The sequence below is a fragment of the Diadema antillarum genome, unplaced genomic scaffold, assembly GCF_040938485.1.
Source record: "Diadema antillarum isolate AM-2024a unplaced genomic scaffold, OU_Dant_1.0 seq00000398_RagTag, whole genome shotgun sequence".
Classification (NCBI taxonomy): Eukaryota; Metazoa; Echinodermata; class Echinoidea; order Diadematoida; family Diadematidae; genus Diadema; species Diadema antillarum.
In genome coordinates this window covers 640,001-658,494 of record NW_027271389.1, presented here as the reverse complement: position 1 = coordinate 658,494, position 18,494 = coordinate 640,001, and the positions used below count along the sequence as shown (strand labels likewise).

General features: G+C 40.0%; 1 protein-coding gene across 1 annotated transcript in view; it reads right to left on the bottom strand.

Annotated features, from left to right (window-relative positions):
• Window positions 1–2,591, bottom strand: part of LOC139732045 (sodium/potassium-transporting ATPase subunit beta-1-like) — a 48,405-nt gene extending 45,814 nt beyond the window's left edge. Inside the window, exon 1 of the mRNA XM_071642924.1 lies at window positions 2,340–2,591. Within this exon, the coding sequence (XP_071499025.1) occupies window positions 2,340–2,460 (121 nt within the window). The 5' untranslated portion in view covers window positions 2,461–2,591. The remainder of the gene's footprint in view (window positions 1–2,339) is intronic.
• Between the last annotated feature and the right edge of the window lie 15,903 nt (window positions 2,592–18,494).

Genomic DNA, 18,494 nt, shown 5'->3' with positions numbered 1-18,494 from the left:
CAAACCATAACCTCGAGATTGGTATTGGCTTTAATAGCTATCTCTTTCCACATCACATTCACACAAGTTGCAGACACACAGCATATCTACACTATACTGTTTCAAATGCTTGATCGTTTTCTCTGCAGCAAGATGATACCACAATTTGATCTCTTATACAGTTTAAATGCAAACACAGTCGAACTTGGGCCAACACAAGGCACTGCTTCCTTCCAGGACGAGAATAGTTTCCTGGATTGGCATCGAAGTGGGTGTGTTCGTTTAGCCAATACATTACAATCTAGGTGTTGTCTGCTACAATCAAATGATAAGGCTCATTGCATATCGTGATGAAGTAAATTGTATGAGAAAATTGCACTTTTTAAAGTGACACTGCAAGAGACCTCTACGATTTTAACAACTAAATGACTACATGACAATAAAACTCTCAACACCAGATGTGTACAACATGGAAAAAGAAACAGTAAGCCACAATACAGGGAATAATTTTGAACTAAAATTTGATGAGCAATGTCAGCTGATGTATAATATTTCAAATGCTATCCTGTACATTTCTATAGAAGAAAACTGCTACCGGTACACAACAGAAAGTTTGTGTAACAGTGGTACAAACAATGCATAGCAAATTGCAATGTGATACCAGGAAAATTATTCCCTGCAATAATCTAAGATTTGTCTGTAAGAGTAAACAAAATGTAATACAATCATTCATTGAGGACAGCACCTCACAACTCAAAACTATAAGACATTTATGCTCCATAGAAATAATGGTCAGTTCTTACAGAGTTTCAGTATTGCTCTGATGATCCATATTAGATGCAGCACTGACTGACACTGTTACTGATCTTATTGTATACCTCAGGATCTACAAGTATGATCAATGTCTCTGATGGGAAGATATTGCTTTCTGAAGTCATGAGCATAAATAGAAAAAGCTGTTATGTATGTAAATAGTACTGTCAAAAAGGGCTCTACTGTTTTGCTGGCAACTATATCAAATCAACTGTGTATCTACACCTTGGCAAGTACATGTAGTCTCCAAGCATAGGTAAACAGCAGTAAAAAGTTAGTGTTCTATTCACAAATTTGACAACATGCAAAAGTATTCACTCTGATCCAGACATGAACGTAACATGCACGCACACGTTCATTCATCTAACTGCTGTACTCCAAGATCGCAAATCTAACCACTTGCAAAGTTATCAGGAAATAATGATTTCCATACAATTTGTCTCACTTCATACCGACTGAGACCCCGTTTACAGTGGTGGGCCGGTCAAAGGCCCGCCTACAACATTGTGGTACTCAGCCCTGTATTTTCATGCATTTACACTGCCTTGTTCAGCCACACCCAGGAATCAAGTTTCTTTTAAGATGTTCTTGTTTTTCCTGTCATACAACTTACAAGTGTTAGTGGCACTCTACGTACATGCACATTTAAAGTAAACACCCCCCAGCAATCACTACTTGACAGCCAAGTGGGTTTCGCTGCACATTTGGCTCTCCTTGCTTTTACATCAACAAAAGGTGGTCTTGGGCTATTCCCCGCTTTTGGTTAAACCATTCTTGGGCCCGCATGCATTTATGCCGAAAATTTGTGATATAGATCTATGCATGATGTATCATGTACTTAGGCCGGCCTTGCACTGCAATTGGTTTGGTGATAACGGGGTCTATGGCGTATACACTGAACAGTACGGCAAGTATGCACACACTGTTTGGAGACCCAGCCGAAGTTTGGAACAAATGAAAGACTTAAAATATGTTCGTAGGAGAGCAGTGCAAATAAGTTCGTTCCGGAGTTGAAGGGGGAGACTATCGTATGATAGACCAAACGTCAGGCCATCAAATATCAACTCAACTACACTTTGCACTGACCATAACACAAGACTAAAAAAGTCTAACGTTAGACAGCTATTATCACGGTTAGGGAGATCTTGCAAGAGTTGGACCGTGTAATACGCCGCGCCTAGCTCTATCGACATCTCTTGATAAGAACAAGCGCGAGCGACCTGGCAGCCAGATCTTGCAATGACAAAACTAGACAGTAGACTGCTGGGCCTATAGATTCTGGGCATCTACTGGATAAATAAAACACCAACATATTCTTTAAGAATTTGCATTGTTGCTCTGCAAGTAATCAGTTTAATGTACCGTAAATTCATAGCATCTTTTCACGTTTGATAGTGGAAAATGACACATTTTAAAGTTGTACGAATGACGGTCGCCGCCGAGTCCGACCGGCATTATGCACAGCATGCAAGGAGCAGACATGTGGACTGAGTCAAGACTAAAAAGGCGCAAGCGCAAGTGTACAATACATGATAGCGGAAAATTACCCCAGCTCTTTCCTCCTCTGCCGAGAAATTCCTTCGTTTCTGAGTTCCAAAGGAATTTAAGGAATCCATTCCACCTTGCTGACATACGCTGCCCAAAAGTTGTTTCGTCTTCGTTGCCCATTTTGATGTAGAAAGATGAGGTTTAGTGTTAATCTAATTCGAGAGAAGAAGATATTCGCCTCTCCGAACGTCTAAATTGTGAGCGGAGCAGTGGTAAAAAGGGGGCGCCGGGTGCGTGCACACTGACTGATGATGTACAGAACACGCGCTCTCCGACAACATGCGTGTGTTGTGCGTCCTTAGAGCCTCGACACAAGAGTGTGCATTATCAAGGAGAGTAGCTTTGAATAGGTGGCACTCTGTACTATGCAGTATGCATTCAAAAGGCGCCGAGCGCTGCAGCATACCCACGTACGATTAATACAGCGCGATACCATCCCTCCCCAATCTCGGTCTTTTTTTTTTTCCTTCTTTGCACACGATCCGCCAATGCGCGCTAATGGATAGTCTGTGTACACAGACATAATGCATTTAGGAAAAAGGGAAGGCAATGAAATCTATATAGTTACAACGTTCAGTATTATCAAACTAATGCATTTGATTACATTTTTAATGTCAGTTTTTACCGAAGAAATTATATTTCTGAAGCAAAAATCCATAGAGCTGTGAAATATAAATCTTAGTGTCTGCATACTTATACTAGGGAAGAGTTCCTGAGCTTCGCTCTACTATCACTGACGTCATATCCTAACGTGTGAAGTTTACTAGTAGTCTGTAATTCAAGACATCTCTGTTCAGTAATAGCTTTATCCGCTTGTGTCATGCTTGGACATGACATGACATACCAATTTCCACCACCTTGATAAATAATAATGTTTCATTAGCACAAATATTCCCCCATATTTTTTTTCCGTATGCAATCAATACATCACACCGTTATATCATTGAGAGCCTAGTAGGCCCAACACAACACAACACATTTTCACATGGTGTATATCGATAGTAGGCCTGCATAGGTTGGGCTACCACAGTATTTGACAAAAAAAAAAAGACAAAAGAAAATGGACAGAAACATACAATTATGTGACAAGCTTAGTCTTAAAGTGCCTTCTATGAGAAACCGCTAAAATATGCCCTGAATTGTTGAAAATGCTTCTGGGATTAGGTTCCAGTCATCTAAAAAAAAAAAAAAAAAAAAAATTAAACAAAATATCAACTTTATATAGGGCCATCACTAAAAGCTACATTGTCTGATATTGATCTGTGAGCAAAGCCGAAGTGGTGGTATTTCTAATTGATTCTTCGTCATATTGATTATTGTTCAACTGTGCGGGGTTCACCGTCAAAGAAAAAAAAAAGAAATTACAGAGGCGTCAAAATAAATAATGTTGTTAAGTATTAGATGCAGCTCATTACACCGATTCAAGTTATGCTTACGTCTTTAAAGTTAATCCGTTAAACATAGAGTAGAATATTACCATGTAATTACGTACACAAGCAGTCCACATCCTACAAAGTCAGCCTCAGTGTATCAACTGTGCCTAGCTAAACCCAAGACTGAGTACAAAAAGCAGTCTTTTTCAGATACACAGCAGCAAATCAAAGCTATTCAACTCATTATACCTGCACCTAGCAAACCTGCTGCCTCACTCTATCACTTTTTATACTTATTGTTCGTAACATCCAAGTGGTCTGTTGATTTCTCATTTCTTTGCAAGTTGCATACATGTAGGCCTATTCTGTATCCCCTCCTCTCTCCTTTATCTGTCTATATCCATAATCATAAAAATAATAATGATATAATTATCCCACTTTTCTGAACTGTATTATTGTATGATATGTTTGTAAAGTATATATTATTTGTATTATATGACATTGGAATGTGATTTGTTAAAGCAGGTTCTCTTGGAAAGCAGGCCTTGCGGCTTGAATGGGACTACCCTGCTTTTGTAAAGAAGATATTGAATGAATAAATGAATAAAATACACATAATAATAGTAGGCCCTATGGCATCATCCTATATTCTGTTGTATCAAATTGTTCTTTGAGCATGTATTGCCATATTCATGAGAAACTTTAAATGTACATCACTGAATGGTTCGATGGATTTATCATCAATGGGCTTGTGCATGATTTCCCTGATAGGTTTTTTTTTAAAGGTGATTCACTGTTTTTTTTTAAACAAAAATATTGCATTACTATAACGACTGGAAGTTAAGCTAGAAGTGGCGCTTAAAAGAAAGATGGCGCTGTTCATGTTAGCGTCGCTGCGCAACAATGATGGTTATTGTATAAGATATGACGGTAAAGACACGACGCATACAGCTTATCTTACAAACTTGATTATAATACAACATGTATTTTTGAAGACAAGAATTCCAGGTCTGAAGTCTGCAGAAATTATTCGCTAACTGACAAGCTGAAGAACTAAGAAAATATAGAAAAAGACAAGATTCCTCTCAACAAGCTTTAAAGGGATCGTACAGTTTTGGTTGACACCTAATTTCAGGTTTTTTACATTTTTTGGTGAGATAATGAGAAACCTATAATGAAATGTGAAAAAGCATGTAATTTCAAGAAGAAATCAACGTTTATTGGATGAAAATTGGCTTTGAAATCGCTGAGATATCCAAAATAGAGCGATCCTAATAAAAGGTGGGATCCACCTTTTATTGCGGTCGCTTTGTTTCACTTTGTTTTTGGATGTCTCAGCCATTCGAAAACCGATTTTCATCAAATAAACTTTGAATTCCTGTTAGAATGGTATGCTTAATATTATTTCTGAAGTGATTTCTTAGTATCTCACAAAAAGTTAAAAGCAAAATCCTCATCTCCACCTATACTTTACCATCCCTTTAGGTGGCTATTGGTTCATTATTTTACAATGTTCGGGAAATCAAAAATGTAAAAAAAGAAATAGAAAAAAAAAGACTTGCGTTGTTGTTTTCTTGCTATTGTGTTTGATTGTATTTATGAACCACCATTGGAGGCTGTTGTGGATAGAAAAAAAATGCAAATAAACATATTATTTCCTAAGATCACGACAATCCTTTATCATACTTCTTCTTTTTTTTTTCAGGGCCAGTCTGGGAGGAGGGGTACCTCCCTGACGCACTTTCTTTCGTCAATCAACGATGCAGGTATTCTTTTTTGCATTTCATTATTTTCATTAACTCTTTTGTGTCGTTTCTTCAGTTCTCGTCAATATGAGCTTTATTTTCACAAAACTGAATGTATTTTTTTTTTTCAAGTACAATTCGACATGCGTGTTTGTATTTAGAACCACGGCCTTGGTTGAACATGATCAAGATTTTTCTAGGAAGGATAATAAAATAATGTGTTGTTATCAAAATTAACATTATTTTCACACCTTATGATATTGACAAATCTTTGCGATTTTCATAAATTCATTCCTCATCTGCAAGACAACGGGCCGAAGAGGGTGTGAAGAGTTTGAATGCAAAAAAAAAACCCAACCCCCCCCCAAAAAAAAACCCCAGATAAACACCATTTTCAAAGTTTGTAAGGTTCAGTCATCTTTTCAATGCTACACTGCTTACTTAACAAGAAATTTATTTTGAAGATGTCGTCAAAGTGATCACATAAATTTTAAGTGGTTTTTTTCAGCAACTTCAATCTCAAATAATTCAAACTGATAAAAAAAAAGTAATGGATATATTGGCTTTTGCATTTCCACTCTTCACATCACCGTAATTACTCAGTATTGTAAGTACTATGCCAATGACGTTGCTCAAACCAATCCATATTTCCCCTAAAGACCTTTTTGCCTGTATGGTTTGAAGATTTTCTCAGAGTTCAAACAGCAAGCACGCCATTTTATAAAACATTAATTTTGTCACACGATGAGATGGCACAGCAACAGAAAGAGAAAGTGAGAATTCAGTTCCTTTAATCAAAGTCCATATCAACACTTGTATGCGAAAAAAACATATTCATCAAAGAGCAAAGAAAAGTGGTACACAGCAAATTGAGCTTAACCAAACGAACTGCACTGCCATCGCTCATTCTGCATGATGAATGGGAAGAACTTGTTTCCAAAAACCGATAAGTCCATTTTTGAAGATTTTGAAGTACGGTCTGTGTCATAAAGTACAAAATAATACCTTTTAAATGACATATTGGTCACTACATAATTATAAAGGTACATTTTTGAAGTTATGGTCAAAAGAAGCAAAATATTTTCTTATTATTCTCTTTATTTTTCTTGACCTTTTATCGCAAATATCTCCATTTGGCAAAAAAAAAATGGACTTACCGGTTTCTGCAAACAAACTCTTCCCTCTGTCATTCGACATCAAGCACGTCCACTGGATATACGGTTATTACGCCCTCTTGCAGGGAAAGAGGGAGGGGCGGTGGAGCGTCAGATTATCGGGAGGAACTATCCAATTAGCTGTTAACTGGTACTTGAGCCACAATTCATCTTTCCAATTGATCAAACACTGAATAACTTAATTTTCCAACACCATGAGTACATTTCTAATGTTGAGAGAGATCTGCAGAGTGTTTAAAGACACCATGTACTAAAACGGTCATGAATAGAGAACTACTTGTGGCAGTAACAGGGCAAAGTAGGCCTAAACTATAAACAACGTGTCAAGTTGGGCCTTCTCATCAATGAGGAAAGTGAATCTATACAGGTCACCTGTGGTTCATCCTTCATATTTCATTTGCTCTTTCTGCGCCTTCTATATATATGCCGTTGTTGGTGCTTTTTTTTTTTTTTGTCAGGAAGATGTCATGACTGCAATCACTGATCAGTGACCTCAGCGTTGTGTTGCGACTGTTGCCTATAGATTTCGATTTAAGCTCTGAACGTGCCCTATATGTGCACACGGATAAATCTGATTGCATCATTAATAACAAAGAAAAAAAACAAAGAAAACAAAAACGTCGCACACGCGCATATCAATGCATGCTTGTTTGTACACGTTCAACCCATGCATACACATTTACTATACACACAACATGCACACAATAACGACGACGACGAAGTAAATTTACTTATTCGACAAATCTGTATGTTCCCTTCTCTTATGTCCATACATTTTTGTTATGTCAGTGATACTATGACATAACAATTATGGCCATGTCACACACATTTTGGCACGAAAGTGCTGTGACATGAAGCATTATTAGAAAAATAATATCTGTACGTTCTCTTCATTTCTGTCTACTTACTAGTACCCTAGATGTCTATATCGTTATAGCAGTATTTCATATCATGGTCGATGGTGGTGACACACACACACACAACACACACACATAAATAATGAAAGAAATCTAAATGTAAGAATTGACAATAAAATTCCGTTTATGGTGCAAAATACCTCAGTAATGATAACAATACCCTGAATATCTGACATTGATTTAAAAGCGACACCCACTTAAAAAAAATAGAAAGAAGTAGAACGAAAATATTCCATGTTGAAAACAGGAAATATTTTTCTATTCTTTGCAATATTCCATGCTTAACCAGGCGACAAGCCACGGCAAACACATGGCATAATACACCGGAATGTAAGGGGGTTGATGGGAACTGTACGTGGTCATGTCTCTATACGTTCACAAGTTCACAATGGGAGGGCGCGGAAGGGAACACTATCATACAGTCACGGCTGTGAGAAAAAAAAAGTTCAAGTCAAACACAGCCAACCTGAAGAGCACCCATGACGTGTACGTATACAGTGTCCTTTTTGGAAACCCACAAGCCGAGTTTAGAATGCGTGACTTCATATCTGTCGCCCGAACAGTTGATGACATGCAAGGCCAAAAATTGCCCCACAACAACCTGCCTTTACCACCAAACTTGAGTGGTCCCTAACAAGTTGCCGAACACCCACTTATGACCATCCTTCTACGATAAGAGTATGTTGCTATCTACAACAGTGTATAGTTGACTGACCGAATGACGTCACGAAGCGGTGAACGAATACAATTTTCTGCTATTCCATTGTTCAGTTTATTACGTTTCGTGCTGAAAATAAAAGGACCCCAGCCATATCAAACAGTATGGTTCTTTTATTACCTGTAAGTATCCATGATAAGCATTAATAATACAATAATGGAAGACGTCTCTTTTTCCCAGAACAAACAGCAAAACATTATACATCAGTGCATATTGTTGCTTGCAAACGCAACTTTGAGTGCACTTTACCAACTGACACTTCTTACATTGATTTGAAACTCCCGCTTTATGTGCATACTTTGTGCAAACTCATTTTTTTCCTTCAATTTTTTACCTTACCTGGAGAAAACATACAGGAATAAGACCTACTAAGACAAGCATGATTAGCAACCTCCTTTAATCTGATACAAGAATCTTCATTTGATTCAGTCTGACTCTTAGTCATTGTTGATGACTCTAACAAAGTCTTGGGGTATGTAAATGAAATAAACTCGCCGAGGTTATCTGAAACGTTGTGGCATGTGTCATCGCAGGTTGAATCTAAGACCAGGAGTGACGGAAAAGAGAGACAAAAATATTCTAGGTATGAACATGAGCAAACAAGTAGATAATAACTTACCTTTGGCACAGTTTTCTGAACATTTCTTCCAGAAAATATGCATCGTGGAGATGTGATTTTCGAAACAAATTATACAAAACTTCTTCCCTTTTATTCTTGTTGAGACTACCATAAAAGTTAAGCTGTGATTGTGACGATGACCTCCTTTATCTTCTTCCACCTGCGTGTGAGAGAGTGTACTACTTATTAGTACTGTTGTGTTCTTTCTCAATGGTTATCATTCTTATCATTTACCTGTAAATGAACAACATAGCTGTATTTAGCAATCTGAAAGAAAAAGGTCATCTCTAGGTGTGGAATGAACACATTGTTTAAAATGGACTCTTCCCAAGTCGTTTACCATCGTACATAATACAGGACCTATACTTTGTCGTTTGTTTCATACTGCACTTCGAAAATACTTAAAATTGAAATGAACCTATCAATACAATCCTAAACGCTGATAAGCATACCCACATAATCGTGATGTACAGTGTTAAGGGATTCACCCCTCTAATCACACACTCGACTTTCTGGGAGAGGAAGAGGGACGAGGTGCGACCACAACCAGGGTATAACAACAACGAGGGTATAAACATCATTTCGGCACCCCAATTGCGCGTTATGACCACATCAAAATCGATTACGTATAACTATAGTAAGTATCTGTTGATGAAAATCGAACCATTGTACATTTTGACAAGCTGAATAATAAGTCATTAAATAATCGTGTTTGTTTGTTTGTTTGTTTGTTTGTTGTTGCTTGGGTTTTTTCTGTTTCTGAATCAGTGAAATCATACACAAAAATATGACACAATTGAGACATGAATCAAAGGTGAATCATCAAAACGTAATGAAAATCAACTGACATGTAACAAAATGAAATATGTAACGGGGGATAACCCAAATAAGATCTATCCGTATGATAGATCTGTACCATGGAGTCTGTGTTGAAATGTTAAGGCCCTGTCACACCTTTCCGGGCAAGCCTTGCGTGTGATTTGCGCAGAGCATGTTTTTGCTACCTGGAGATCCCCGCAGATGGCCCGCACATGACAGCACATAGCAAGCTTGGTACCTAGAACGTATCTCGCCCGTTATAGTTGCCCCGAGATGCACACGCAAATCCTATTTACCCGCAGCCATGTTTAGGCCCTGTCACACCTTTCCGGGCGGCGAGCTGCGCGGGCTTGTTGCGTGCGGGGATTTTCCAGCATACAGGACAATTTCTGAGGGCGGACAAGGATTTGGGCGAGTTTTGTATGCGTCTTACTTACTGGACGCGCGCTACTTAAGTTCTGCTTGCGGGTAGTCTGTGTGACCTGCGTGCCAGGCACGTAGGGGCGGACAATGATCAGTGAAGGAATTCCTCTGAAGGACTATTCATTTAGCAGAGGTCCCAGAGAATATCATTATCCTGGCCGCAGCCGACTCTCAACTAACTAGCAGGATGGCAGTAATTGACCCTCAGTATGCACGCAATTTGCTTGTATATCTCGCTCCACGCCTGCAAAACTGATTACCAGGTACACGGATGTTGGCAGTATCGACACCGTTCCTTGCCAGTACACACCCGTAACTATGCTCCTAGAATGTCGTCTGCGTGGACCTCTGCCTGCAATCTCCGCGACTAACCCGGAACACTCAAAACTTGGCTGTGGGTAAATCAGACTTGCGTGCACAACTACGAGCGACTACGTGCTAGGTACTGTCATTGTGCAGGACAGTATCATCTGCGGGGACCTCCAGGCAGCAAAAATTATTCCCTGCAAGTCACAAGCAATGCTTGCCCGGAAAGGTGTGACGGGTCCTTGAGCATGCTCATACTTGAGTAGCGGGGGTTGCCCGCAGAGGTCCACGCAGAATACCAGTAGAAGGGCCGTAGCGGTAGCACCTCGCAGGCAACTCCCGCGCAACTTGCCCGTAACTAGTAGAACGTAACTAACACACGTCCAGCAGGTAAGATGCACTCGAAACTCGCCCAAATCCTTGTCCGCCAGCAGAAAATTTTCCTGCGAGCTGGAAAATCCATACACGCAACAAGCCCGCGTAGCTTGCCCGGAAAGGTGTGACAGGGCCTTAAGACTGAGAAGCGGAAGAAGGAGTCAAGTAGATGGGAATGGAGATAGGAAAGTAACCGTGTAGCTACGTCTCTTTGCTGGGAATGAGCTACACAATGATTGGTTACCTGCAGAGTTTCTGGTATGATGTAGAATTTAAAATTTGCCTGCACACGACCGGTAATGAGTTAACTCAGTCGGTAGCGCGTCGACCTCACGATACAAAAGACCCGGGGTCGATTTCCGAGTCGCACCGAGCAATGTTGAATTGCAAAGAGCAGGGTGTTTAACCCGGTGAAGTGTTTCCGCCTAACATCGAACGGGACCCCTATGGAAGAACAGCTATTGCAGCTGAATATGAGCTATATCCAACCATTAAGACACCTTTAAGACCAATCTTGTTGATGAATGACAATTAAGGGGCATGTTGCTCTTTGAAATGAACCGTGATTCCTTTGTATTTTGTTTGATTGAGAACGAGCAACAGTGCAGATCTAAACAATCTCTACAGGAGTAAAGCGCCATGCATGGACGTGTTTGTGTGTTGTTTACCCACGAAAACAAGAGTATTTGCCAAAATATTGCACGTTACCGGAATGTTTACGTCAGCCCATCAGACATTCTGCACAAAATGGATGAAACAATGCACAGATCTGATCATGGATGAAGGACTCTGACAACACACATAGATCACGTAACTCGCTGAAGGGGAAGATATATCTCTTGTTGATAAATGGGCAGTCTCTAGCTTCAAACGTCCCCTCTGTATATTGGCTCTGCATTAAGAACGCAGTAATTCTATGGCTGTCACTTATAGGCTCTAATACTTGGAAACGTAAGGGAATGTTCGCACACATACACTGGTCGTCGACCGCCAGCAACCAGAAAAAAAAAGACAACCAATCGGCGACCAATACCCCGAAATTTTGGTAGGCGACTTTTAAGTTGTATTGAATCGGTTACCGACCGGCACCCGGACAGTGACCGCTAATGATGACCTACCGATAACCGAACGATCTCCGACCGACCACTGACCGATTTTTCAGAAATCCCCCGGTGTTTAGCCGGTGACTGGCGAGGCATTAATATTTCGGTCACTGAGCGGACACCGCGTGGAGAAGATCCCCGATTTTACCAAGTTATGACCTAAAATCAACCGACTACCGACGTGAAGTCGACAGGGCATCGCTTGGGCATCGTTAGGGCTTTACAGCTCGCTCGACTTCTCCAAAAAATTGTTCGGCGATGCCTTAAGCTGGAAATCAAGCAGGCGCCGCCAGGACGCCGGTCTGTTTTTGAATTCGCCTATCAGTGACCGCCACCGGTGACCGACCGATCTCCAAGCGGCGTCCGCTTGGCAGCCGTCTATTTACCGGCTTCAAATTTGGTCGACGATAGGCTGCTGACGTCAATTTGGCGCTCGGCAACCTTTTAAACAATACTACAGTATTATTACAAATGTTAAGGCAGCTCGGAAGAACTATAGTATTCCACAAGCTGAAATGAGGGGCTTATATAGCGTGGCTCTGTCAGATCATCTACCAGTATTTCGTGAATGATCAGGAGGGTGTGTGTGGACCAGGATGGGGGTGGGTCAGGGGTGGGTGGGGGAGGAGAAAGAGACAAAAACAGTACTGGGTGAGGTTATAGATCTCAAGGAGGGTACTGTTTGAGGCGTATGCAGATCTCATAGTGAAGTTTTCGGGAGACTTTGTTGGGTATACCTCAGAATGGAACCTGCCATGTTCAATGAGCTGCTGCAGAAGTTAGATTTTATTCGTACTTACTTTACATGTTGTATCTCACGTTTATTTCACATGAGAGCGTGATGCATGACTTGAAACAAGAAGGGTTCGGTGAATGATAATTTATTCATTTGGAAGCCTGGAGACGTTATGCATGTTTGTCGTTCTATTCCCCCCCCCCCCCCCCCCCCCCCCCCGGTTGCTTAACTCCTGCTATAATTGACACAGGGAAGGTGCAGTTCCTATCAAGTCTATTACTCCATCGTAAAAACACAAAATTCAACTGTCTCTTGTCTGGCTCAATGCAGATCTTCTCTGGCCACCTGCATGGCCTGATGTTAAAGATGCGCCTCAGACAAGAAAGGGTGACAAATGTCTGTATCTTTTGGCGCATTGCTTTGGTTGTTCGTAGACACTAAATAATCGGTGGTTATTACGTCGATGAAGTGCAATTCGACCACTGCGAGCAGGTGCAATAAAGACAACTCGACGTAAGAAATTTATTAAGTTTAAGGAACAAAAGTCGTAGGTTTCATTCAATGGTTTAACAGAAGTGCAGGGCCTTGATGTTCCATCCTTGAAGAGATGAAGAATTTGTCGTCACAAAAGGTAGATAAAGCTTCCCAAGAAAACAAGAAGCTTGGTCGCCGACGTTCTCGAAGTTTTCGTGGCGAGAGTGCACTGCAGCCAATGCATGATAAGCGAAAATTCTGTGGGGAAAAAAAAACTTATAAATGCATCAGGGGTAATCTCGACTCCTTACTGCTAATTGGCCCTTTTTGGGCTTGTTGAACTTACTTTTCTCATTTTTCATAATGCTTTTATTATATCATCAAGGAAAAGGTTTAGATAGGGGACAAAAAATCATTAAACAACCCCTTCCCGTAACATATTCTTTTCCATCCTACCTGTCAGAAGTATAAAATGTCATTCCATCCCCGCCTTTTTGTTCTTAGCTGCGGTTACTGCGTCACGCCATGAAACTTTTATATTCCTCCTCCTCCCTCCCCTCCCCCCCCCCCCCCCCATGTTCATCCGTGCATCAGAGCGGAACTTTGAGCGAGTGGGATGTCATTAATTTGCATTTTGGTCTTCTATAACAAATCCCTCCCTCCCACACACCTTTACGCACACATACACAAACACACACACATACTCCCTCACACACATTCTTATTACTCTGGTAAAAATGAGTACGCTGATTCAGTTTACAGAATAGGGGTTTAAGACAATTTTCCTGCCCGCATGGTGGGAGTCGTACCAGCGTATCATAAGGCAGCTGTCCAAACTTATTTGTGGTATAACTGCTATACTGCCGGTGGAGTTTGACATTTCGTCGCTTCCTATACGAGATGATCAGGTGTCGGGCGATTCTGATCGGGACTACCGATTTCGCTTCAGTTTTGGTGTGAATGTGAGTATCAATTAACGTAACAATAACTAATATAACGCTGTGATTGAAACAATATTAGTCGTGTCTGCAATTCAACCGTTCTTGATGGTTGCGTTATCGATTGTCGTGATCGTCTGCAAATACGATTAAAATCTTTTTCGGCAGAAAGTCGTGTTGTGTATGAGATACAGTGCTGATGAGCAAGATAAAACGTTGGTATACCATATTGACTTCTAGAAGTCATATGCGTCATTCTGAGAAAGGTGTTTAGACCTATGAAGTATTTGGCGTACTTGGTTACTATACTGAAACTGCTTTCATATTGTGTGTCAAAGAATTTCGTGCGATTTTGACATTCACCGAAAGAATTTCGTGCGATTTTCACATTCACTGGGAAATCGTCATATCATGCGTAAGTATAAGATCCAACCTCAAGAATTATGACAGTTATATAAAACCAAAAGCAAACAAATACACGTTGTACAAAGCAATTAAACAGCACGAACATGGTTGAACTACAAGTCTCAAGGCTAAAATCATGACATATATAATGGTTTAACTCCTTTCCTCTGGACAAAACGTTATGAAATAAAGGCAACGAATCAGTGAAATTGTTAGCACTATTGGATTTCATAACAAGGCAACTTTCAACAACTTGCATGTCGATGGTGTTCTTAGAGCAAATCGCCACCTAGCTGATGTCAGGTTGTATCAAGCGTCGCACTCAACATACAATTTTGATGAGCAAAAGATCTGCCTTATCGCCATGATTGTTTTTGATTCTACCATGGAGCTACGCTCCATGATTCTACAGAGTGTCAGGGAGAGTGTATTCACCATGATTGTTTCTCCGAGTCTTTAGATATGCGTTTTTGTTGTTACTTTTTAAAAGGGTTTCAAGATCACTGCCACTTCATGTGATGTATGGAAAAATTGAGAGTTTTCAACAGATGGCGTCATAATCACGTGAACAAGCGGTATATATTTCTCCATGAGTATGCATAGGACGCCATGTGATGGGTTGAAGTATGCTCATAGTCAAATGGCAGTTATCTTCTTAAAGAGCGAAATGTGATATTTCACAGACTCGCTACGTCACAGTTACTGCATCACGAAAATGCATTTTCCCCTTGAGGCAAATATTCATCAATGTATTGTTATATCAAATCACAATGAAATTTGTGAACGACTGACATTCAAGATTCGATAAGAATATTATGTTGCAGAGTATAACAAATGCAAGATGAAATGATGCTCCGCTTGGATGTCTTTTTAGACATAGTATCAGTTACTGAGTACATAGCAACCCTAAACACATTTACAACTCACTTTACTTCTATGCATCCATTTATTACGTGATGATTTGTACCATCGGCTCATAACAGTCTGTGAGAGATTTAATATGACATACATGATAATCGCGTTTGGCGTGTTAAAGCACACACAAACACACACACTTTGGGTTGGCGTGTGCATGGATGGGGAATCTCCACGGTTGGATTCCCTCATTGTTTACCGCCAAAAAGCAACCCACGGGGGTTTTTGACATGCTGTTGTCTGCCTCTTCATGTCTTTTGTGATGCTGTGTCCTTGTATCTTTTCACCAATACTCATGCATGATGGCGAATCAACGCCCCGTTCGTCGCAAACAGAACGAAGGATTGGCTTCGGCATCTATTATAGTGGCATAGTTTTGTTACTTTTAACGCTGTATTCTAGGATTTTGACACTCACTTGGGATTGCGCTGATTAGATATTCTCGTTTTACATTTTATCACATAGATGTGAAGCCATTTATCCCTTCTGGATTATGTAAAACAAGACGGCACTGATAACACGAACACGCAACTCGTCATAAAATGTGATGAAAGTCGAGAATGTAAGGGCCTGTATCAGAGAGTGATGCACATTCCCAGCTTTCCGAGTTGTATTATCTGCCTATATAATGGATGAAATTATATTTCATAGAGTAGACCAAGATGCTGTAATTAGATACACAGAGGGTTTTAGAAAAGTGAAATGATCAAAAAAAGAAAGAAAAAGGAACGAAGATGTGAAGAAGATGAGAAAGGGAATATAACATTGAGATTATTATGGGAATACATCACACAGCAACACAGAGCGAATGCTTTAAATGAAAACGAAACCCCAATATGTAAATTGAGTGAAAACAGCAATATAGTATTATTAGTAGATCACATCAGTTAACGTTTTAAGGAAATCGGATAATCCGTTGAAAAGTTACGACTTTGTAAAATTTCGATGCAGTCATCCCTGGATGATAACTGTGAGAAGACTACAAAATTTGGCAACGTCACGCATGGTAAACGATATAAACAAAATATAAAGAAAATTCAAGCGATATCTTCGACTTACGTTGTTCAGAAAGCAGAGGGAATAATAATTCCCCTAACAAATCATGCCAGTAACAATTCGAGGGAATGTAAACGTGTGCACTTTTCATTTAAAAAACCCTTTAATTTTGTGGAAATTGTCTTTAAATTTTCTTTCCACTTTACGTCCTTTTCCATATTATCTGGCGTCATGTTACTGTAGTACTTAGTCATCCATCATCCAGCACCGGCTGTACCGAAACTTTAAGAATTCGTTAAAGTTTGAAGGAATTGTATTATTTCCCTCAAACCTCGCTGATGCGTTCTACTAATATTATTGCATTCACCCAATCCACATGCTGTGTATTCGGGTTTCATTCCCTTTTATATTAGATTAGTATATGAGTACTGCAAGACCACAATAAATACATGTAGTGGATTAGGATCTACGAACTGAACCCTGATTCAGTGTGATGCCGGGTTCACATCGTACTTGGCGAGCAAGAAATTTTACCAGTGCTCCCCTTTGGACTCAGGTTTTAGAATGTTCACCTGGGGAATGATAATAACACGGCCCTCTGGCAATGTCTGGTGAAACAGTGCTTCACTGAAGAGGCCACCCTGGGCAGAAGGTATATTGTTATTGGTAGTTTTTCTGATACGATTAGCATTAATACAGTAGTATCAGTATCATCATTGCTTTTGAAACTGTAACAATTTGTATCTATACTTCATATACAACCAGTTCAACTGCCATTGTTGTTTTCGACGCCGTTTTTACATTGGTGTAGGTTTCGTCACCTCCTCACCGGAGGCAAAGAATAGCGTGTGTAATTCAATCATCAGGTATAACTTCGCTCTTGAGTGTTTGCCGCATTAGCTCTGAAGATAGAATGATGACGCCAAGTTTGCTGAAAGAATTGGTTCATCTTTATTTAGGTTGTACGAAGCTGCTTTCAAATGAACAGTAATAGAAATGTCCCGAAAGTTATTGATTTCTATTAGTTCGAGACATTTTTCGTATCATACTATCATGGTATGATAGCAATATTTAGTGCGTTCTTGTCTTCATTTACTCGAAGGCCATTACTCTAAATATCGAGGCTTTATCAATATTTACACACCGCTTTCGCATTCATATGTTGCCATGGTCACTGGTCTCTTTTCAAAGGGAAGACAATGAGGGACCCCAACGAAGCTTCATAATACATCTTCAAAGAAAATAAGCTCGTTGATATATTTCATAAACAACTGACATATGAAAGGGTCATCTCTGTTTGAATTGGTGTCAAATGTGCCATAATTATTGGTTTTACCAACAGAGACACTCGAAATTGACGCTGCATAATAAGTATGCATAGTACATTTGAAGTGTTTAGTCCTTGTAGCAGCATAAATAGGAACGTATACGTTTTCATCACTTGCATTCAGAGATAAGACCCTGAAACGACCCGCTAAGCCCTTTGAAAGGGATTCTGCTGAGTGTATCTCCTTTGGTTTCGTGACAAAATATATTTCGACTGTAATTGTTAAGTCTACTCTGGGCGAATAACGATATCGAGTGACCATGCTATCAAGTCTACTCGCCTATAATAGTACCTCCTTCATCTAACTGTACATCGCGGCATCTGATTAATAGGACAGAGCTATACAGGGAGTTTCCGTGGATTATCAACTCTGGCTGTTTTTTTATTGTCAGAACATGCCGGCTACTTTCGACTGTTGAATAAAATGCACCTTGTAACAACGTCCTGATATGGACTGTCGGGTTATTATATGTCTCTAAGGGTGAGTGCTGAAAGACCCGCTGACGTAGGCCCCGTCTTCTGTTCGTCGTCTCTTCTCACATGATAATATGGAGTACCGCAGCCTGTCCGTCACCCCGCCACATCGTGTGTGAAAACCACCCTTCGCAGAGCAGCAATTTCTTGATAATTCTTTTCAAACTTCATACGAAGATCTCTGCCGAGACGGCCCTAATATGTGATTATTATCTACATGTACCTATTCCATGTTCATGCTTTTGGAGCATTTACCTTCAAAATCTTGCTATGCATCAGCTTTTGATAAATGGCATGGATTCCGTTATTCTGCTAA